Source organism: Eutrigla gurnardus, assembly GCF_963514095.1.
Source record: "Eutrigla gurnardus genome assembly, chromosome: 19".
Lineage (NCBI taxonomy): Eukaryota > Metazoa > Chordata > Actinopteri > Perciformes > Triglidae > Eutrigla > Eutrigla gurnardus.
This window is the reverse complement of record NC_139930.1, coordinates 14,114,393-14,138,033: the sequence shown is the minus strand read 5'-3', so window position 1 is coordinate 14,138,033 and position 23,641 is coordinate 14,114,393. Positions and strand designations below refer to the sequence as shown.

General features: G+C 45.8%; 1 protein-coding gene across 4 annotated transcripts in view; it reads right to left on the bottom strand.

Moving 5' to 3' along the window:
* sh2d3ca (SH2 domain containing 3Ca) overlaps positions 1-23,641 on the bottom strand; it is a 47,815-nt gene that overhangs the window by 7,699 nt on the left and 16,475 nt on the right. For all 4 annotated transcript variants that reach the window (XM_084034632.1, XM_084034633.1, XM_084034634.1 and 1 more), the window contains 2 exons: positions 8,831-8,959; positions 717-866 (listed from right to left, as the gene is read on the bottom strand). In XM_084034632.1, coding sequence (XP_083890758.1) covers positions 717-866; positions 8,831-8,959 — 279 coding nt within the window. The remainder of the gene's footprint in view (positions 1-716; positions 867-8,830; positions 8,960-23,641) is intronic.

The window sequence follows — 23,641 nt, the reverse complement described above, 5'->3', positions numbered from 1 at the left end:
GAGGAGGAAGAGACCATAGAATTCAACACATCATGGGTTTTTTTTTTTTGTAACCACAGAGTTCTTTAAATGGGGAACGCAGGATGCTGCTGATCCTCTTTAATTCTATTATAACGATGATAGAATGAAACTGAAATCAGTGAGCGGCGTGGGAATCGAGGTCCACCTGCGTGAATTCAGGCACATGTAACTACTAAAAAGTCACTTTGTTCAGGTAAGTGAGATGAGAGGAGGCAACACGTTCATGTCTATAAAGGCCAGTAGACTATATTTAAGAAGAGTCAACTCACCAGGGAACATTTTGACAGATGTGACTAATAATATTAATAATGGCTGTCGTAATGCCGGGGCTCTGGTTTTGAGCATGCTGACTCACCGGCAAAGCTCTGGCTGAAACACCTAAACGGAGCAGAGCCGTCCTTAATGGTGTTAGTTCCCCCTGCTCCCACCCTGAAAGGGACTGTGTTCCACTACCCATAATACTTAATATACCAGAAGATTTAGTATCTTACAATACACAGTATGTCAAATGCCAAAAAATACCACGATGTCCGACTGTATCGGATTAGCATTTTGCAGTTCATAAGCCTGCATGCTTTTCTGGCTGTTCTGGACCACCAACCTCTTGTTGAAGTATACAGAATCATCTCAACTGTCTTCAGAACATAAAGTAAAAGGCATCCAGTTGTTAAGAAGTGATGAGTGCTGAGTCGTACCTTGGTCTCGTTGGATTTGACCAGGACTTTGCTGATCTTGAAGTGCAGCACCTCGTTGTCCCATCGACAGGTCAGGACGTAGTCGCCCACGCTGGTCAGAGAGTCGCGCACGAGGAAATCCCCGTTACGCACGACCAGAGTCTCCGACACCTAGACGGAGGGAAAACCAAGTTTCCAAGTTAGTAAAACGGGCTCCGGTGTTAAGAGCTGGAAGCAAAGTTGGCTCACAGCATGTGTGTGAATAATTGTGTTTCTGACACGACTGTGAATTTATAGAATCGTGATTATTTATTACGATGCCTTAGGACGGTTTGTTCCTCTGAACAAACAACTCTCTCCCCCCACAAATTCATCTCCGCCATGCACAGTTTGAATGGCGACAATGGCCGGAATGACTTGTAAAAATTAGTTATTTTAAATGTATCGACAAAAGAGGCAACCCAGAAAAAGCAATCTCCCATTCATGGCCAATAGAGCAGCTTCGGGCTGTACAGCTTGCTGATACCAAACAATGTGTCTCTGGCGTCTGGGAGAAGAGATAGCAAATATTGATCATGACTTGGTCATGTAAGGAAAGGAGGCGCATTTCAAACTGAGCCGTATTGCCTTTAAATCTACCTGCGACGCCGCGGATGAAGGCTGAAGGTGTGACGCTTTAAATTCAGCCGACAACAGGAAACAAGCCGTGAAATATGTAATGCAGCACAGCACAAGATAAACAATGCTTCACCAGCAGGGGGCAGTATACACAGCGTTTAGGGTCCTCTTATCTTGCTCATTACTAAACATAGCTGTTGTGGAGGGTTTGGTGGCTTTTTAAACCTGATAACTCATGCATTTAATAACATGTATCATGCTTTTTTTGGACAGAATATATGAAAATTTAAATATGAGTAGGAAAGCCACATTGGCCCATTCACTTATGACGTCACATACAGGAAGTGTGCACTTTAAGAAGAAGAGAAGAGAAGGAGGAATGGCAGGATGTGCTGCAGCAGACACACTCAGGACGGGTGCCACAAGTCTTGTTTCGTTAACCAGAGGGCTCCGGGTTTCCCCAAGTTTCCACTAGGGCAAACCATGAATAAATGAATATTTTATGTAAATTAAGAGAGGAAAGACTCACAGATGGCTGATTTGAATCTGTGTCTTTGTTTATGTGTGTGTGTGTGAGAACAGAGGTTGATCAAGAGACAGAGGCTGAGTCTACGAACGAGCACCGTCCACATGTGCATGTGGAGTGTGTGTGTTTTGCATGCGTGTGTGTGCAGGCATGTTGTTGTGTCTGTATCTGTGTCAGCGTCACCAGCTGTGACAGTCAGTTGCGTGCATCAGCAACACACGCAGCTGTCTGTTTGGCAGAGCTTCCCCTCCTTCTGAACGACAAAGCTATTTCTACTGAGCTGTGACAGATGATGGGATTCACTAATCAGTGTCATTCTGTGTGCAAAGCATTTAAACAGTGCTTCCGGAGCCAGATACTTTGGCCAAGTAATCACTCAACTCATAGGATCGGTTGACAACAACGTGCACCCACACATGAGTACTATTGTGTTGGTACTTTTATCTCATGTCATCATGAAATGTGGGGAAATAAAACCCACATCAGCCGCGCTTCTTTTTTTCCCCAGAATGTATTTATACATTCATAATTTATTTCACTGCCACGGGGACACAGAGACTGCGACATGCAGTTTAACTTGATGCTTTTTGTTCATATTGTAGTGGGTTTCTTGACAGTTAAAGGTTTGAAAAAACTTTTTAAGGACGAACGTTCGTGTGGTGGTTCAGGTCTTGTTTTGTGTTCCTCACCTTCTTTTCCTTTTTTTCAGGTGAGCGGAGAGGGGCGGGGCCGGTGCTCCAGGGCAGTTCACGAGACACACCTGCTGCCTATCAGCTCGTTTGGCCGGCTTCTTAAGCCAACTGCTCTGTCTGCCCTGTGCCAGATGATCCTTTGTCCTTCTCGCATGTACATGTCTCTGAGCAGATTCCTCGCCTCTCTCCACGATCCGGTGGTTCGTTGCTCTTTTCCTGTTTAGTGATTACTAGTAGGTTTTTCCCCTCGTGGTGACTTTGTGTTGTTACTTCGTTTTGTGAAGACCCTTTTCGTTGTTTAAACTTCTTAGAACATTTTTTCCCTTGCTAAGGCGATTTCTGTTGATACTTTGTTTGGAATAAATCTGTTACAACTCTGCATTTTTGGGTCCAGACTAAATCCTTCCTCAAGCCGTAACAGAATCATCTGGCCATCATGGACCCAGCGGAGATCGAGGGCTTCAAACATGCCTTTGCCGACCAAGCGAGCAGGCTTAACCAGCAGGAGTCGGTCCTGCAGCAAACCACAGAGCACCTCCAGCAGATGACGACAAGCATGGCGCAGATGAGGGGACAGCTAGCTCTCCTGCTTGAGCGGCTGGCTCCATCCCCGGACTCATCACCACCACTTCCTGCAGCTGACGCACCCGTCAGTTCCCCGCTGCAGCCCCGTGAGCCCTACATCCCTACCCCCGCCAGATATGCAGGAGATTTAGGGACTTGTGCACAATTTCTTCACCAATGCTCACTAGTTTTTAGTCAACAGCCAGGCACTTATTCCACACACCAGTCCAAAATAGCATTTATCATGAGCTTGCTAACAGGACAGGCGGCCGCATGGTCGTTAGCCATCTCCAGTCAGAACTCAGCCATCACATCTGATTACCATTCGTTCATAGAGGAAATGAAAATGGTGTTTGATCATCCCGTAAAGGGCACACAGGCCATAAGCCAGCTTCTGGACTTACATCAGGGCTCTCTCTCAGTATCCCAGTATGCGGTAGAGTTTCGCATCTTGGCAGCAGAAAGTGGGTGGGGGGACTCAGCTCTACAAGCAGTGTTTTTAAAAGGTTTATCGGGGGTTATGAAAGACGAGTTAGCCACTCGTGACGATAGCACCTCCCTGAACCAGTTGATAGACATGGCCATACGGTTGGATAATCGGATCAGGGAAAGAAATAGAGAGAGAACAGAGGGAAGAAGAAGACGGCCCCTCGTCGCTTCCCAGTCCAGCCTCCTCGAGACATCACCGACAGTCAACAGCGCCACCTTGGCAGCCCCAGGGACTCTTCACACCCCAGAAGAAGAACCCATGCAGCTGGGACGAGCTCATCTCACACTGGCAGAACGACGGAGACGCATAATGGGGAAGCTCTGCCTCTACTGCGGGCCCCCTGGACACTTCCTCACCAGCTGCCCAGAGCTGCCAAAAGACAAGGCTCGCCAGTAGATGGGGGAACTCTGGTGAGCCGAATCTCTTCCCCTACTTCATCCCGCATACAGGTTGCAGGTATGATTCACGGGCCACAACGTTCGCTCCCAGTCGCAGTCCTGGTCGACTCAGGAGCTGACGACAATTTCATTGATGTTAACTTTGTTAAGACGAACAATTTGCCCCTACATAAACTTACCTCCCCTAAAGAGGTCCTGGCCATTGACGGTAAGCTACTGGAGATAGTCACCCACCGCACCGACCCGCTAAAACTCATCCTCTCCAGCAATCACCATGAATTTGTAGAACTGTTTGTCATCTCTTCCCCTCATACTCCTGTGGTGTTGGGCATACCATGGTTAAAAAAACACAACCCACATATAGACTGGCCTACGGCCTCCATCCGGGAATGGAGTTCACATTGTCACGCCTGTTGCCTCCAGTCAGCCATTCCAGCCAGGTCCCCTGCTCCCGCTCAGCAAACAGAGGTCATAGATTTGTCAAATGTTCCCAGAGTATATCATGATTTAAGAGAAGTTTTCAGCAAGACCTCCGCAAACACACTTCCTCCACACCGTCCTTATGACTGTGCTATTGACTTACTCCCTGGTGCCCCACTCCCCACTAGACGTTTGTACAACCTTACAAAACCAGAACGAGAGGCCATGGGGACATACGTTAACGACTCCTTGGCAGCAGGGCTGATAAGGCCCTCATCGTCCCCGGTGGGGGCGGGGTTTTTCTTTGTGGCCAAAAAAGACAAGACTTTACGCCCCTGTATTGACTATACAGGGCTTAATGCCATCACCGTGAAGAACAAATACCCCCTGCCTCTCATTGACTCTGCCTTCAGTCCGCTGCACCATGCCACAGTCTTCACAAAGCTGGATCTGCGCAACGCCTACCATTTGGTACGGGTACGTGAGGGTGATGAATGGAAGACCGCCTTCAACACTCACTTGGGGCATTATGAGTACCTGGTTATGCCATTCGGCCTAACCAACGCCCCAGCGATTTTCCAATCACTGGTTAACGACGTGTTAAGAGACTTGTTAGACAGAGTTGTCTTCGTGTATCTGGATGATATTTTAATCTTCTCTCGTTCTCAGGAAGACCATGTGCTTCATGTCCGTGATGTGCTGACCCGGCTGCTGGAGAACAAATTGTTTGTTAAAGCAGAGAAGTGTGAGTTTCACGTCCCCTCAGTGAGCTTCTTGGGGTACATTGTGGAGAAAGGCCAGCTCCGTGCCGACCCCTCCAAAGTGGAGGCGGTCAGGGAATGGCCCACTCCCGCGTCCAGAAAAGATCTCCAAAGATTTTTAGGATTTGCTAACTTTTACCGTCGTTTCATACGAAATTACAGCCAGGTTGCTTCCCCTCTCACACAACTCACCTCCAGTAAGGTCAGTTTCTGTTGGACTCCAGCAGCCAATCACGCTTTCACTATTTTAAAAGAGATGTTTACTAAAGCGCCTGTTCTTGTTCACCCAGATCCCGAGCAGCAGTTTGTGGTCGAGGTTGATGCCTCGGACTCTGGGGTCGGGGCCGTCCTCTCCCAGCGTCTCCCTGCGGACAACAAACTCCACCCGTGTGCATTCTTTTCTCGACGCCTCTCCCCAGCAGAACGGAACTACGATGTGGGGAACCGGGAGTTGTTAGCGGTGGTGCTGGCTCTTCAACAGTGGCGGCATTGGCTGGAGGGGGCTGTTCATCCCTTCATAATCTGGACTGACCACAAAAACCTGGCTTACCTGCGTACCGCCCGGAGGTTGAACTCCCGTCAAGCACGCTGGGCGCTTTTTCTGGGGCGGTTCAACTTCACCATGACCTACCGCCCTGGTTCCCGGAACGTGAAGCCAGATGCCCTCTCACGTCAGTTCACTGTGGAGGAAGGGAAGGCAGAGGAGGAGATGATCCTTCCTTCTCAACGTGTGGTGGGAGCGTTGCAGTGGCAGGTGGAGCAGGAAGTACAAGACGCCCAGCAGAATCAGCCGGTCCCTGATGGCTGCCCACCTGGACAGCTGTTCGTTCCTCCGGCTGCTAGGTCTTCAGTACTCATCTGGGGCCACACCTCTCGAGTAGCCTGTCATCCTGGTGTATATCGCACGCTAGCACTGGTCCGGCAACGCTTCTGGTGGCCATCAATGGCAGCTGATGTCAGGACGTTCGTTGCCTCCTGCCCTGAGTGTTCGCGCAGTAAAGCTTCTCATCGTCCTCCAGCTGGTTTGCTGCAGCCTCTACCTGTTCCCCCACGCCCATGGTCACACATCGCTGTGGATTTCGTCACCGGCCTCCCTCCCTCAGAAGGTAATGACACCATCTTAACCATTGTTGATCGGTTCTCCAAGGCGGTTCATTTTGTTCCCCTCCCGAAACTGCCCAACGCCTTGGAGACCGCTAACCTGCTCATTCAACATGTGTTCAGGCTCCATGGCATCCCCTTGGACATTGTGTCAGACCGAGGTCCACAATTCACCTCTCGAGTCTGGGGGGCTTTCTGTCGGGCCCTGGGGGCCACCGCCAGCCTGTCGTCCGGCTATCACCCTCAGACGAACGGCCAAACAGAGCGGGCTAACCAGGACCTTGAGTCCGCCCTCCGCTGCGTCGCTTCTCGTCTCCCCGCTTCCTGGGCCACACACCTCCCCTGGGTCGAATATGCCCACAATACCTTGATCAGCTCGGCCACTGGTATGTCACCCTTTATGGTGACCTCGGGCTATCAGCCTCCCCTGTTCCCTAGCCAGGAGTCCGACGCAGCGGTTCCCTCAGTACAAGCCCAGTTTCACAGGGTCCGCCGGGTCTGGAGGGAGGCCCGCACAGCCCTGAGCAGGACCGCGGAGCGAAACCGACGTTTGGCGGACCGCCATCGGACCCCAGCTCCGGCCTATCAGGTGGGCCAACAGGTCTGGCTGTCGTCCCGGGACCTTCCCCTTCAAACCGACTCCCGGAAGCTGGCTCCCCGATTCATCGGCCCCTACCCTATTGAAAAGATCATCAACCCCAGCGCCGTCCGACTCCGCCTCCCCGCCGCCCTCAAGATCCACCCGGTTTTCCACGTCTCACTGCTCAAACCGGTCACAGACAGTCCCCTTCAGCCCCCTGCTCCGCTACCGCCAGCTCCCCGCATCATCGATGGTCATCCAGTATACACGGTGAAGGAAATCTTGGACGTCCGCAGGAGGGGTCGCGGCTTTCAGTTTCTGGTCGACTGGGAGGGGTACGGCCCCGAGGAGCGTTCATGGCTCCCACGCTCCCTCATCCTCGATCCACAGCTGCTGCAAGATTTCTATGTTAGGTACCCGGGTAAGCCTGGTAGGACGCCAGGAGGCGTCCATTAGGGGGGGGGGTACTGTGGTGGTTCAGGTCTTGTTTTGTGTTCCTCACCTTCTTTTCCTTTTTTTCAGGTGAGCGGAGAGGGGCGGGGCCGGTGCTCCAGGGCAGTTCACGAGACACACCTGCTGCCTATCAGCTCGTTTGGCCGGCTTCTTAAGCCAACTGCTCTGTCTGCCCTGTGCCAGATGATCCTTTGTCCTTCTCGCATGTACATGTCTCTGAGCAGATTCCTCGCCTCTCTCCACGATCCGGTGGTTCGTTGCTCTTTTCCTGTTTAGTGATTACTAGTAGGTTTTTCCCCTCGTGGTGACTTTGTGTTGTTACTTCGTTTTGTGAAGACCCTTTTCGTTGTTTAAACTTCTTAGAACATTTTTTCCCTTGCTAAGGCGATTTCTGTTGATACTTTGTTTGGAATAAATCTGTTACAACTCTGCATTTTTGGGTCCAGACTAAATCCTTCCTCAAGCCGTAACAGTTCGGCGCGTTAGGGGAAACACATTACACTTTATGTGACACAATATAAAACCGGGGCGACAAAGCTGCAACTAACACGTTTTTTTTTTATTCATCTGTAGTCCAGGAGTACAAAACCCCAAAAACCCGGCAGTTCTTAACCCAATTTTAGTAGTTTCTCTCAAACAGACCCCTGTTGTGCTCCTCCGGGGTCAGGGAGCAGAGCTTAACTAACCACACCACCACATCACACACCCACTGATGCCCCTTGGACTCCTCAAGATATCACTCCTACCACCCCCATATCAATAGACCTGTGCAAAAAATAAATAAATAAAAAATAGCCGGTGCTATCTAGTCAAACAAATCCACAATCGTTATTGGATTCACAGGATATTTGTATCACTATGATGATTTTCTTTAGATTTTGAAATATAAAAATGTTAAAAAAAAAAAAATATTTCAATAAATTCATAATTTTGTATCTATTTTCATCTCATCCACATCTTGGGAAGCAGCCAGTGCACACTTTTCCTCTGCCCCTTGATCCCTACAGACGCGCTTTGCCTGGATATCGAACCCTCGCTCCGAGGTAACCAACCATCTTTTCCACGAATACAGGACATGCATTCTGTCTTGGTTGATGTCTTCTGACATGGTTGTTTAAGAAATGATGATTAAATGATGAGAAGCTCCCCACTGCATCAGTTAGTGTTAATAACTGGTTGCCAGGTCAAACATTATTATAACACAGTTATTATCAATGGAAGGCTTGTACCTATTTGCTTAGTTACATCCAGGTGGTGACTTTTTCAGTGTATATGGCTCCAAAGGTCTGCCTACATATAAGTGTGTGTGTGTGTGTGTGTGTGTGTGTGTGTGTGTGTGTGTGTGTGTGTGTGCACTCGTGTACTGGGCCATACATTTTGCAGGAAGTGCATTACCTCAAGGTTTTACTGCCTTGGATCTAGTAACTGTGTACCCATCTGCTCTCAAACATCCATTCAGGATTCCCGGTATCAGAACCAGCTCCATACGTGCATACAGATCCGTCAGTGCACTTCACAGTGTGTGTGTTTACCTCTCTGGGTATGTGTCCATGGTACCAGCCATGGCTCCTGATGTCAGCGGCGCTCAGTTTCAGCTCCTCCTCCAGCTCCTTACGCAGTTTCTCAGGAGGAGACTCCAGCAGGTACTTCTCCTTGGAGAACTGCATGGAATAAACATAAAAAGGACATTCCTCACATGGTGCCCCTACAGTGTATTCATTATGTAAAAAGGCCAAAGATCAGTCGAAATACTGCATTTATAAAAAGGTACATTCCGTAGAGATTAGGATCTCATTTTCAAGCGGGACTTGCGTACAGTGTTCTGACAAATGAAAAATCTTTTTTAAAATGATTTGCCATAGACACAAACATGTATTGTAAAAGCCTGGTGCTACTGGTAAGGCCCTCTTCCATGGGTGGTGCTGTTGGAAATGGTCAACACTGCAAATGTGGTGTAGTTTCAAAGCGTGTACAGCCTTGTTTATTGGCTTGCATATTGTGTGTTGAGTCTGTGATTAATGCCACCAGGTATTCCGCACAATAATCGATTACATAAATATAAGTATACCTACAAAAATAAAAAAATAAAAAAAATATATATATAAAAGTCTGATGGTTTATAGCTTCAGCAGAGCGTCATTTATACAAATACACACACACACACACACACACACACACACACACACACACACACACACACACAAACACACACACACACAATCACCTGTGTTACAGAAGGCAACACTGCAGGGAAGCAACACTGTGTGCTGGCGTCCACACAAGCACACACACACACACACACACACACACACACACACACACACACACACACACACACACACACACACACACACACACAAAACAAATCCAATTGACCCTGACCTGATTACTAAGAGGCAGAAATCATCATGAGTACACTCTTATTGCACTATATTGTCGTTACAGCAGAGACTCACTTAGAAAAATGCCAAATACACACTCACACAGTGTAATTAAGTGTGTATTATTTGGCATTAATAGACACAAACAGATCAGATTTCAAAGCTTCGTATTTTTCCATTTGCACAAATAACAGCACATGGGCAAAATCTGAGTTGTAAATCATGGAAATAAATTCCTCTGAATAGTTTCATGCATATTTAAGGCAAACCGTCTTCAAGCTGTGATAATGATAATGAGCATTAGAGCTTCTCGGGGAGATATTGACACGGTTGAATCCGTTCTCAAACTCAAGACAAGAAAGTACGCAGGACACATTCAAATGTTTGGGAAGTATCCAATCTACTTGCGTAGGTATCGAAAAGGAAAACGCGAAATCCCCCCCGGTGCCACGCGACGGCACCACAACCACTGATGACTGTGGAAAGATTGAGTTCAGGAAGATGATCTCAGACGAGGCAAACAGGCGACGCACAAACACAAATAACCTCCAAAACAGGAGAAATCCACACAGGAATAAACAAACAAAAGGAAATCATTTCAACTCTGCCAATATGAGGAGAAATGAGACAGGAGACCAAAATAAACAACAAACAGTCTCGTCGCCAAGGCCAGCCTGTCATCCCTCCTAATATTTTCCTTCAATCTCTCTCTCTTTCTCTCTCAGGCTCAATACTTTTCTCCTCCTTCCTCTCCATCACACTCTTTTCCCTCTCGCCCGACATTCATCCTCTTCTCTCCATTCATCATCCCTCACAATCAAAGTTTCACTCAGACTTCTGCTGAATGTGTGTGACACAGACAGAGAGAGAGAGAGAGAGAGGCACTGCTGGGAACCTGTGATGATGTGTGTGTGTTTGAGTATGGAGCGCATATCCACGTGTGAGTGTAGCCTGACACGAGGAGACTACAAGAGCCAAACAATCGATCTTATCGTCTCCAGGTCACTGCGAGATGAAATTATTAACTTCCTCCCTTTCCCCCGTCGCTTCATCCTCTCTTCTCCCATCCTCCGGGGGGGAAGATGGAGGAATATCGCCACGGGGGGGGGCTCGCTCTCTCCCTAAGATTAGATTGGAGGTGTGAGACCGTATGTGTGTGTGTACGCGTGAAGACACCAATAAAAGAGCAGAGGGGTCAAGTGTGCAGTTATTGCTTTTCCTTGTCTCCCTGGAAACCCAGGAGAGGCCCGCCACTGATCTGATGCTCAACCACCAACTTCCAGTTGTGTAGAAGTGTGTGTGTGTGTTTATATATATGAGGGGTTACGGAGGGAAATTGAAATGTCAGTGGGGCTCTATTTATGATACGTTTCATGGAATAGGCCGACATCAGGGGGACGCATTGAAAGAGGGATGAAAAATGGATCGACAAGAACTGCGGAGAAAAAGCCATTTGACAAGTACACGGAAAACTTTAATGTATTCTAACGTATAAGGCATTGAAAGTACACACACACACACACACGTACACTACTGACCATCAATATAAATACCTTCCCCGTGTTAATATTGCAGAGAAATTCCCTGTATTCCCTTGTACTGCAACAGCAGACGCACTCTGCTCTTAAAGAGAGAGGGAGGGCAACAGAGATGGAGTAGAGATGTGAGAGCACGGAAAAAGAACAAAAGAAAGAGATTCTATTCAGGGGAGGAAAGGGGGAATACACCCAATGGGAGACATCTACACACACCAGTATGATATTACTATTTTAATTACGGTGACGAGGTGCATGCAACTGTACCCCCGCTGCGCTTAGTCCTCGGTTGCTATAGCAACATATCATTGTGTTTGTTTAACAGTGGTTATTCTCATAATGTCGACCAATTTCTATTACTGCTACAACTGCTCTTACTACTATATTTATTTGCTACAGATATTACACACCTCCAACTTACATTATGTGCTATTATTTCTATTTTTACTATGTCTACTATTACTGCTCCAGTTTGTGTCCAGGTTTTTAGTACTTAAGAGCACTTCTGCTAGTACTATTTCTGACCGAAACTATTACTGCTGCTATTTTCCACATACATCAGATACAAAGCAGACAGGTCAGAGACAGAGAGACAAAACAAGCGGCGTGCATAAAGACATCAGACATTCAGGAAGGCACAGAGGCAGGCAGACAGACGGACAACAGAAAACTCATTAATGTAGACAGAGAGGCTGTATGCAGCAAGACAGGTAGCCCATTAGCAGATGAGAGAGTTTAGGCAATTTAGCAGCTGATGCAGGACATTGTTGCCTCAGGGGGGCGAAAACAGGAAAAGTGATTTGTGTTTGTGCTTGTGTGTGTGTGTGTGTGTGTGTGTGTGATGTGAGTGGGTGTGCATTCATCCATGTAGGCGCGTGCGCACGTGTGTGTTCTACATGGGTGGCACAAGTAATGGATGGAGCTCTATTTTTGGTCTGGAGGTGGAGAGAACGTAGCTCTAGGTCAGATAGATAAGAGCACAGTTACTATAAAGAGGGGCTTTGATACATTCATTGTAATGCTGGGTGTTTTGTATAGATTGAATGGAGTCATGGACTAGACTACAGGGGTGAAGGCTTTGTCTGCATGTGTTAATATGGAGTTTTAGGTTTAAGTGCGATCCGTCACCTAATTAACACCAACATGCACTTTTGCCTCTTTCCCTCACAGCGAGGCCAATTAGATGGTTTCGTCCGATGACATCACCACACCCTCCCTGAGTGGTAAATTGACACTGGTATCACTCAGGATCAGTAAGAGAAAACATGAACCACCTTAAAAAGGGAAATAAATGAAAGGGATGATAATGGGGAGAAATTCTGAATATATGCACATATTTATACATATATTATGCACACACACACACACACACACACACACACACACACACACACACACACACACACACACCTTTTTTATGTTGTGTGTGTGTGTGGGGTTTGTTCTGTTGTCTGTTCGAGGATGAATTGGTTATTTTATGTCTGTTTCTTTGTCCAGTTTAAATGCTTAATGTTTTCTTTCTTTTTGGTATAGGTATGCAGGGTTTGCACTGTGTTTATGAACACTATTTGATTCCATAAACAATCTGATTAGTCATTACTGCCAGATTAAACTACCACCTCACCCCTGCATGTGGTTTTGTGCGATGTAAAGTCAAAATCATATACACTGGTATTTACAACGCTAAACCTGGCACACGCCGTTGAACTAGTTGGCTTGCTAATTGTTGTGGAACGAACACATGGGAAAGTACCTTCCGCAATTCAAGGGGATGTGATGAAACACAAACAAGTGAGTGAAGCGAAATGAAATGGGAGATAATTGCTGACTCGTATAACAACCTGCAGTCTACCAGCGTGGATCCTCAGTGAGGAGAGAGAGAGGGCAAAAAAAAAAAAAAGAAGCACCAACTAAAGGAGAGGAATGCTTTCTAAACAGACTGCAGCACTTAGATCGAAGCTCCAGTCAGAATGCATCTTCTTTCTTTTCTCTGCTTGTGGGCTAGCCTCTAACCCCGTTGTCATGGTAACGCCCCGAATCGTGGTGGTGACAGTGGGGGGAGGAAGAGGGCTGGGTTTGGGTGTTTGAGGGGGGTGGCATACCACCTCCTGTGCATGTGCACACACACACACACACACACACACACACGTACACATCAAAGTCAGGGGTCCCGGTCTTAAAGAACCCTGCAATCCCTTGATCTGCTTTCTCTTTCTCCGCCTCTCGTCCCCTTCCACTCTACCCATCCCCTCTTTTGGGGAGATAGAGACCGGGATTATCGCATAATGACCCTTGAATCCTCCTATCTCCTATTACACACCTACACACCCACACACCCACACAGGCACATTATGGGAGTTAATATACGGACGTGGCCAATATCACCCGTCTCCAGACTGTTGTAATCCCTCTGTGCCCTCCGGCCTGATTTCCACTGTTACATTCGCACTGGTTCACACGGGAATAATAGTCTTCAACACCCATGTAAAATGATATGAGCATTAGAGGGAGCGCTGGTAACATTAGACTCTTCATATTTACCCTTTATTTTCTTATGGCAAGGTGGGAATGGAAATTAATCTTAGCTAATGAAACTTCTTTTGCAATGATGCAATAAAGAGAGTTAAATGGTGGGTTCAGTCTGAAGTCGCTGCAGTTTAACATGCCTGAACCCTGTTTGGCAATGTCCCTGACTTAATAACCTGGGAAATTATTTTTTTTGTTGGCGTAACGTCCACTCCTATGGTAAATGGACTGCACGTATTAAGTGCTTATGTAGCAGTTTTCTACTTCAGTGGTCAAAAAGTTAACAAACTTTACTCTCAAATCATAATGGGAAAGAAAACCTCCCTGCAAGAAATCACTAAAACTGATTGAAATGTGTCCATTGTAATATTTTTAAAACATCAATTGGATAATAATTGCAACAACAGCTCTCTTATGGGCCTAATTGATGCTGCAGAGTAATCAGCTGAGACATTGTATGCATTTGCATGTTGTTTCCTGACAAACCCTTTCTGGAATAACTCTCTTCTCTTAGGTGAAAAATGCTGTTCGTAATTAGTCTTCTTGATTAATTAGTGCTCTCTGCATGTGGAGCAGATGCAGACTGTATAACACAACACACTCGTTTACACAAGCTTGTGTGAAATAAACTCAACGACAATCATTTACGAAGAGAACTGAACAGATTGTAAGGAAATGGAGAGAAAGTAGATCCAGAACGTGTTGGGATGGGAATTGGAATCAAAACTGACACAATAAGCTTTTTAGATTTTTTGCAGTATTGATTCCACTGTGTTTTGTGAAGGCTTCCCAAAAAACAAACAGATAAAAAAAGAAAAATCCAAGTGCTGATGTCTCATATGATATCAGACAGTATGGGGAAGCAGCTTCAGACAGAGTGAGAGAGTGAGATGACTGGTGGAGAGACAGGAAGAGAACATGAGACTGATAACAGTGACCTTCTACTGTCGTTAGGAATGAGTGTCTCGCATGTACACACACAAACGCACAGGGGGCATTCACCCCTCGTGGCAGCTGGATGCCTATACACCCTACAGAAATACACACACTATATATATATATATATATATATATATATATATATATATATATATATATATATATATATATATATATATATATATATATATATATATATAGCTGTCAGTCAGTATGTTCTGAGAGAAGAGACCCCCTGGATTGACTGACAGCTGGTGGACAGGATATGACATACAGCTACACTCCCACGGAGACTGCAGGAAGCACAGTGCCGCTCTGCTCTGCAGGTCATCTCTCTCTACTACTACTCTATCCTTCTGCTATACATTTATACTTTCTCCATCCTCTTTTCAAACTTTTCCCAGGTTCTCTCTATTAACTCAATTTCACGAGTCTTTATACAGTGGACATGGAGAGACTGTGACAAGGCCAATAAAAAGAAGAAAAAAATGATGCTATTACCTACATTTTGTTGATGTAGCCCCTTATCATAGCCTGCTGTTCAAATATTGGACCTCCTTTAGGAATATATTGACTGCAATAAAAATAAAGATGATATTTATTTTCACTCTAAAGGACTCTGGGGTATTTATAGTACCTGTAGTCCTCTACGGGTTCAACCTCAACTAATCGGTCGATGTAGCCTGAGAGACACTCCTCAGGGGTAAAGAATGTCCTCAAGGAAGCCTCATCTGCTCATAAAGCTATTGCTGTGAAAATTGAACGAGCTTTTGAATGAGTTGTCCCCACACTGAATCGACCTTGATGAGCACATCAACATTTTTATCAACTCCTCTCATCTGAATTATGGCGACTGGAGACTCTGTTTGAACAGCGAGGGAGGGGACATGCCCCTCCCGTTCTAAAACGCAGTGGAAGTAAAAACAAAAAGCAGGATGCACCCAAAATGTCTGTTGGAATCATCCTTTGCGCCGCCGCCCTGTGCGAGCCACAGCTTCTGGTACATCTGGGCATTTTAGGACAGCTTGGGTAACAACCCTTAAAGCTCCCTTCCCCGGTTAAAGTCACGCAGTGTCACTGTACCGACAAATCAGCTGAACGTCCTCCCTCGATGTGCCCGTCCTGCAAGAGTGTATTATTATCATCATGCATGTATGCACCATATTGTCACTTCTGTGAAATGAATTGGATCTTTTCTGCCTCATTTATTTAAATAAAACGGTTGTGTACGGAGAGTTTCCACGACAGCGCTGTCGGCGGCAATGAGCAAGAAAAACACAAGGAAGTAACCTTGATATCACAAAAACATGAACAGACGGAGAAACGCTCACACAGACGCATGCAGATATAAATATACAAGACATGCTGATGTATACACACACACACAGATGCAGATTTTAATGAACATACCTATAGGTCTCTCTCACACACAGAAGAGCTAGGTTTAGTAAACATCCACACACTTTTTCCTCACGCTTACACGCTGTAACGCACACTCTCGTGTTGCGTGTTTAGACGTGTGTTTAAACCGACCGGAGCGCCGATGTCACCCAGAGTGCCATGCAGATGCTGATTACAGATTAGACAGATTCAATTAGACGTTTCTCTGGATGAAATTAGATAGCTCGCTTGAAACTAATTCAATTCAAATGGAGTTTAATACTTCGGCTAATGACGCAGCAATGTAGCCACACACATGGCGTTGGTGTAGTCGGAGACGTGATTTAACGTGTGTGAATTTCTGTTTGCCTGGGATCCCCCAGTAATACGAGGGCAACAGAGCTAGTTCCTTTAAAAGGGCTTAAAAAACATTTAAATCCTAATAGAGATGGGATCGTACACATGAACTCCATTTTCTGACAACTTGTTCGTGGATTACATGAAAATACAACGCCAACATTTTTTTCCCCAAGCGACTGGCCTAAACAAGCATTCAGAATGACAGGAAACCCTTGTTTTTTTTAAAAACGTTCTTTACAATTTGTACTACTGCGTAGAAATATCCATGCAGAAGAGACAGAAGACGAGGGAAGTATGATAATTCAGCGCTCGACTGCAGATTGGAATAAGAAAAGGACTGTTGCAGTAATGAGGAGTTGCATGGATGTCCATTAAAACAAAACCATTACCCAGAATAAACACCAGATGCTACACTACCACACATAAGGTAAAGACACACACACACACACACACACACACACACACACACACACACACACACACACACACACACACACCAACTCTGTCGACTCAGCAATGCCACACCTATAGAATGCTGTTGCCATGGTAACTCCATACTGAGCACGCCCCTGAAAGTGGTTCCCTGAAGAAAGTCTGTGTGTGTGTGTGTGTGTGTGTGTGTGTGTGTGTGTGTGAGGTTAATGTGCCCTATGTGTGCGTTGCTCTGTCATGTGCAGTGGGGTGTAGTTAAGAGGAAAACATGGCTGGTTGGGAGCAGTTATCATGGTATCCCATTGTGTGTGCGTGTGTGTGTGTGTGTGTGTGTGTGTGCAAAGTGCAATCTTTTCCTGTGGTTCTGTTTTCCGTTTCAGTCGTCAAGTTTTGCTATCGATTGGTCCACCAGACCCGACTAATCAGGGTTCAGCTTTCGTTTACGACACACAAAACTTTCAAGATACACAAAACAGAGAATCTCCAGATCCATTCGTATCCGATTGTACAAAAACAACAACAATAGCTGAAAACAAAAGTCATGGAGCCACACATGCCTCAGCCCACTCTGTCACACTATTTTGTTTAGCTATTTCCTCACAATGACTCATGCTTTAAATCCGCACATTACAGCGTGGTGACCTGGGCGTCTGCCAACATGGCCGACAGGATTTGAGGCGAGTAACACATTTTCGTAGTCACGCTTCCTGCTCTGACGTCCGTTCACCGTAGTGTCACTCGCCACAGGAACCTGCACAAAGAATAATCCACATCACCACTGCACATTTAGCCACGATATAGAACACATCCCACATTTAGAAGCTGAATCACGTAGCAGCTGTTTGGAGACGGCCCTCTCTTTCAAGATGTTTATTAACCCCGACTGACACAGCTGAATCGACCCCGTCCATCTCCCCTTGGCTGAAGCCGAGAGTAATCAAAGGGAATTGAGGCTTTTGCTGTTCAATCACTGCATTTGGTCCGGCCCTCCTTCGCCTCTCATACTTCACTCCTCCCTCGCTGCAGTGCAATTTATAGACCGCCCGAATGTACACACGTCTGATTCATCACGACTTTCCTTTACTTCGCTTCCTTATGTGCCACCCCTTATGTTCCACGCTTGTTTTCTGCACCTCTCATGCTCTTCATGTAAATATTTTCCCTCACATCTTCCTCCCGATCTAGAAAAGATGGATGTAAATGGAGTGGAGGTCAGTCGTCTCATTTCCTTTCCCGGCTTCACGGCTCATCTGCCCGTCTCATCCCTCACACTTTCTTTTATTAAATATATACTTTATTATCCTTCCAACTCACTCCATTACCCTTTTTGTTTCGCTCCTCCTGCATTCTTTTATTCCTCCTTTTGTTTTCTCCTCTCCACAGTTAATAACAGTCCACCGTCCCCTGACCACACATCACATCATTCCTTCTCTGTGCACTTTCCCTCACCGAGCCACTCAGCCGCTCTGTCGGCATTGGGTGTGTGTGTGTGTTTGTGTGTGTGTGAGAATGTGTGTTGATGTACAACAACAGCGGGAGCATGGCCTTGTTCCATCAGCAAAACAGAGACACACACACAGAGAGAAGCAGGAGGCAGAGGAGAGTGAAGGGAATTTATTATAATAAAAAAGCATTTAACTATTCCTTTCATTTAGATTTTTTTTTTTTTTTCTTTTTTAAGGATGTACGCACTTGTTTGTTACCAACAATGCAATCTACTTGGGGCATATGTATACATTAGAACAAAGAGCTTAATAGAAGGCTTGTGTCAAGATTTTCCAAGTTAATAAGTGTTACACAGCAGGGAATGTGGCTCACAATATAATTTGATTAGTAATTTTTGGTTTTATCCTTCGTTGAGAGCATGAGTCTGCTTGGTCTACTTTGTTTTTAGAACGACTTCACTGACAGTAATGAACATCCTGTTTTTGTCTTTAATTGGAAGAGGAGCTGTCAGTGTCTATTGACAACCGGGACCAGCTGGGGCAGCTAAAAGATGCTCGGGGCAGTTCATCCACTCGGCTGGAAACACAAATCTAACCCTTCATTTTGGCAGCTCAGAGGAGAGCTTGTGATTGGTGGTGCAGAGCAGAAAATCATGCATGTCAGCAAACTGAAAAAGCATTATTTATAAAAATAGACCTCATCATGACAAATATGCGAATCATGGTATGTTAAAATCAGCGTCCTCTCGTGATGATAAACAACGTTTGCACAGCGCCACTCACTCACACAATCCCCCCCTAAGGGCTGTGCCACTTGCTGTCATCCTCTCTTGTCTGGGCTGAACCATTAAGGGCCAATTTGCTTTTTGGGGTAAAAGGTCAGCACACTGATGGATGGAAGGTCTAAGGACTCATCAATACAGACCGTCCTCCGTTAACACACACACACACGAAAAGGAACACGCACATATAAATGTCTGCGCGTGCATGAATTTAAACAGATATTGCAACCAATCGGTTGTACACAGCTGTACGCACATATGCATCCATTTCATAGTTGCCATTTAAATCGCTGTCCCCGGGAAGCATTACCATCCATGCTAGGACCATCTATCTTCACAGTGACAGGTGTGAAGGAAAAAAAAAATAACACAAACCCACAATGCATTTATCCAATGCAGTTAAACAGGAAAGGGAGGAAGCAGCTGAAGGACAGACAGGAGAGGCGGAGGTCAGTGAAGAGGACCTTGAGTTGGTTAAAATTAAACTCTCTAACACGGAGGAATTTCTATGTAACTTTAAATTAAAAAGAAAACATCTTATTCTTAATTTACATTTTCACTGCCTTCTATTGCTCAATCAACTTCAAATAAAGGCTGTGGCCCAAGCTGCGGCCTCGTTACCATGGGTACACGCACATATGGTGACACAGCGTCTAATTAATTTATCAGTGACTGACAGCGGAGGATTAATCAGCTCTGCTGGCTGAAGCACAGCCAAGAAAGAGAATGGAGATCCAAACGCGGTCACTCTCGGACGGACAGCAGCTTTTGAAGTGTTTTTTATCATCGTACACAAATTCCGTTTAATTGTATATGTTTAAGGGATTAGGCTGAACTTTAAACTCAAATAGGATCAAAACAGGGTTTAGTTTTAGATCTCCAGCGAGTGAGAAAACTTTCTCATATCTGTCCGCTGAATGTGAAACCGAGGAGTAGCGCACGTCTGCGAAGGCCATGATGCACGGACTCGCTGTAAATGGAAGGTCACAGTGGGGAAGTGCATCATGAACAGGTCTATCTGCAGCGCGGTCACGGTGTCATCCCAGTCCCTGCTGTGTCAGTGCACATAAATTTTGCCTAGTCACGGTACAAACAATGACCTATCGACTGGCCTTGGAACTCGACACACACAAACACACCACATGCATTCAGGAAGAGAGGATGATGATGATGATGCAGGTGAAGATGCGACTGCAGAGGGGGGGAAAGAAGGCATATATATGATGAGGATATGATGAGATAAAAATAATAGTTCGACCACGGCTGTAAATCAATCAGTTTTCATCTACCCATTACATTGCCAGCACACACACACAACCTTCCTCGTCACCCTTGATCATGCAGACCGTTAGAAAGAAGCACGCCCTAGAGCTGTGATGCCATTGGCCAGCAATGATGTCATCCCTTTCTGGAGGTTGAGAAGCGAGCTGAACAATTGGCAGACAGTGGGAGAGCGCCGCTGAGGTATCAATTCCATTCATACAGAGGAAGCAATGGAGCGTGCGTGCGTGTGCACGCGTGTGCGTGCGTGCGTGTGTGTGTGTGTGTGTGTGTGTGTGTGTGTGTGTGTGTGTGTGTGTGTGTGTGACCACTCCCCACTGAGGCATACAGGCAGAGCTATTAGGGCCGTGTCCATCATTCAGAGACACAGACAGTACCTGCTGGGATGCTCCCTAATGGATGCTCACTCCGTGTCACACACACACACACACACACACACACACACATTGAAATTTCTCTGAAATGCACACAAACAAACATGCAAGTAATCAAGCATGCGCGCACACACACACACACACACACACATAACTGATGGGGGTTGGGAGGGTTGAGATGGGTGTTGTCATGGTGATGACGATGGAGCTTTTTTCCTGCAAGCTGGGACTTTGCAATAAACAACACACACAAACACGCACCGACACACCTCTTTTCATTGATGCACATGCACACCTTTTCAGAGCAGCCTTGCCCTCGCAATTGCTTTCAAGCCACAGAAAGAAAGAAAAAAAAAACAGAAAGAAAAAGGAAAGCACTTGCATTCAGTGTGTGTGTGTGTGTGTGTGTGTGTGTGTGTGTGAAGGTGTGAGTGTAAACACTCCCGAGGGAGACACTAGAGTCGTTCCTCTAAGAGAAGCTCAAGGGAAATTAGCCTGTGATAGCCTGTTAGAAAGTACCGTGGGCTCACTCTCCTCCCTCTCCCTCTCTCCCTCTCCCTCTCTCTCTCCTCTTTGCATGTTTTACACTCCCCTCCCCCTCTTGCCACCCACACCTCCCACGTCTCACCCAAACACCACCTTTTTTTTTAGAGAGAGAGAGTATGATGTCACTTGCAGGCTTGTAATTGCCAGCATAGCAGTTGGGATTTCTTCCAAGGCTTCACGTGTGAACACAAGAGGCAAACCAGTCCTGAACCTCCCGGATTTAAAACATGCGGTAGTTACGAGTTGATATGAAAAATTCAATGTGCACGCTATAGATAGATACAAGTCCAGATAACACATACTAAAAGCCCCCCAACCCCCCCTTAACCACGATAATGCAATTCGAGTTGTCCCGATACAGAAAATAATTGCCTTGCTGGAGGATGTTCTCCGCCTGTGTCTCGTCCATTACTCTCTTTATATCTGCACACATCTACTTCTCACTTGTTTCATACCGGAAACATCATAACTTATATCCACTGTTCCTTCAACGGACTCCTCACCCGTGCCTCTGCTTAAAACCAACCACTTGGACTGAGGCCGTGATGATGCGTATGCATGAGCTACGCGTGTGCTAGCTGCGATCCGTGGGCCCAACACTGCACCGAATCTATCTTATTAACAGAAGTGCGATCAGATTTGAATCGAATTAAATCCAACAAAGCTATCAAATTCAAGTAAATTAAATCTGGTTTGATCGGAATCTGTATCTGATTCACATTAACCGGCATTATTTGCTTCATTAATAACCAACTAATGTTATCAGTATGTCCATCCATCTACCAAACCACTATGAGCGAGTGCTTAACTGGTGCATCTGCTGTATCACTGATACAATTAGTCGATTACTCAGCTGACAGGAAGTTATCTGAATTCTTTTTTTTTGATAATTGATTAAACACTTAAGCTGTTTAATAAGAACAAACGCAAATGAAATGCAAGTTGTTCAGACACCTCAGAGACTAAACAATCCATCTAATCTGTAGAGCCGGGCATGCATGTGTAGGCATGTAGGGTGTGTGTGTGTGTGTGTGTGTATTATATGAGAGACCGAGTGAGCAAAGTGTGTTCATTGCCATTCTCAGCTGCTCTCTGCAAATCACCCAGAGACGCTCCAACAGCCCCGAGTCTTTTCTTAAAGGAAAATGATGCGTTCAAAACTCTGCAGAGGTCTAAGGGGGCCTTCTTTAACTCAAACACACTTCGCCTTGTGGGATCGATTAGAAGACAAAGCAACACTGGCGTGGAAAGCTGTGAAACCTTAACCTACAGAATAAAACAACTCACTGAATATTCCGCCTACGTAAATAAATCGATCGTTTCCTTTCAACCGTATTAGTAAGGATACAGTCCAAGGATACACTTGTAATAAATTCATTCATTTATACATCATGTGTATAACTTTAATGCTGACATCAGGACATCAGTTTCTGAGCAGGTGCTATACTTCCACATTGCATCCATTATGTGTTTCAAACCAGAAGGCCCTACTTTTTGTATCAAACAATGGGCGTTAAAAAGCGGTGCAACTCCTCGTGCCGGATCGACTACTTTGTTTCACTTGGGAGAGCTGTGCGCTTAAAAACTGCGGCCGCCTTTGATCCGTCAGCCTCGGCTGTCTCCGAGGTCAGGCGGGGTCAAAGATGAGGAGAGCAAACAATCGCCGGCCTCCTGCTCCAAATCCCTTCAGCGTGCCACACTCCCTCTCAGCTGTGTCATTCCCAGCATATGTGAGCGTGTGGTGTGTCTGAATGTGTGTGTGTGTGAATCCACAGGCATGTGCCATTTCTCCAGCGAGAGACTTCAGAGGATTGATTCTCGCGCAAACACTGTGCAGCCCTCCGTGTCAACTCGGAAGGTCTGCTTGTAAAACTGACGGACGCTTGATTTCATCCGTCTCAGAGCTCCACATTAAAATCTGTGAATGAATGAGAGATGAAAAAAAAAAAGGAGGAGGAGAGGAGAATATTACTCTCATCCTCGATCAATGATGAGCGAGGCAGATGCGATACATAAACTGGGCTAATGCGATGCCATCAACCTGCAGTATATTCAATGTTACCAGTTACCAGGAGCTCTTTTATAATGTATCATCTATAGGTCATTTCTCTTCATCTAAAATAGGTCGGTGTCTAGAAGCCATACCCCCATTTCAGTCCAGGAACAAATCAGTTTGAAGCTACGGTTGCTATTATTTAGCATGTTACTTACCCAGCTCTCATAATCAAACAAATCTGCCAGATTAAATAATGCTTAAAAAGTACAGTATTATGTGAACAGTAATCGAGGCAATGGTACTAAAAGATTCAAAAGCGAAATGTAAATATTCCCCAAAGTAATTACTTTCAGCCCCACACCTTAA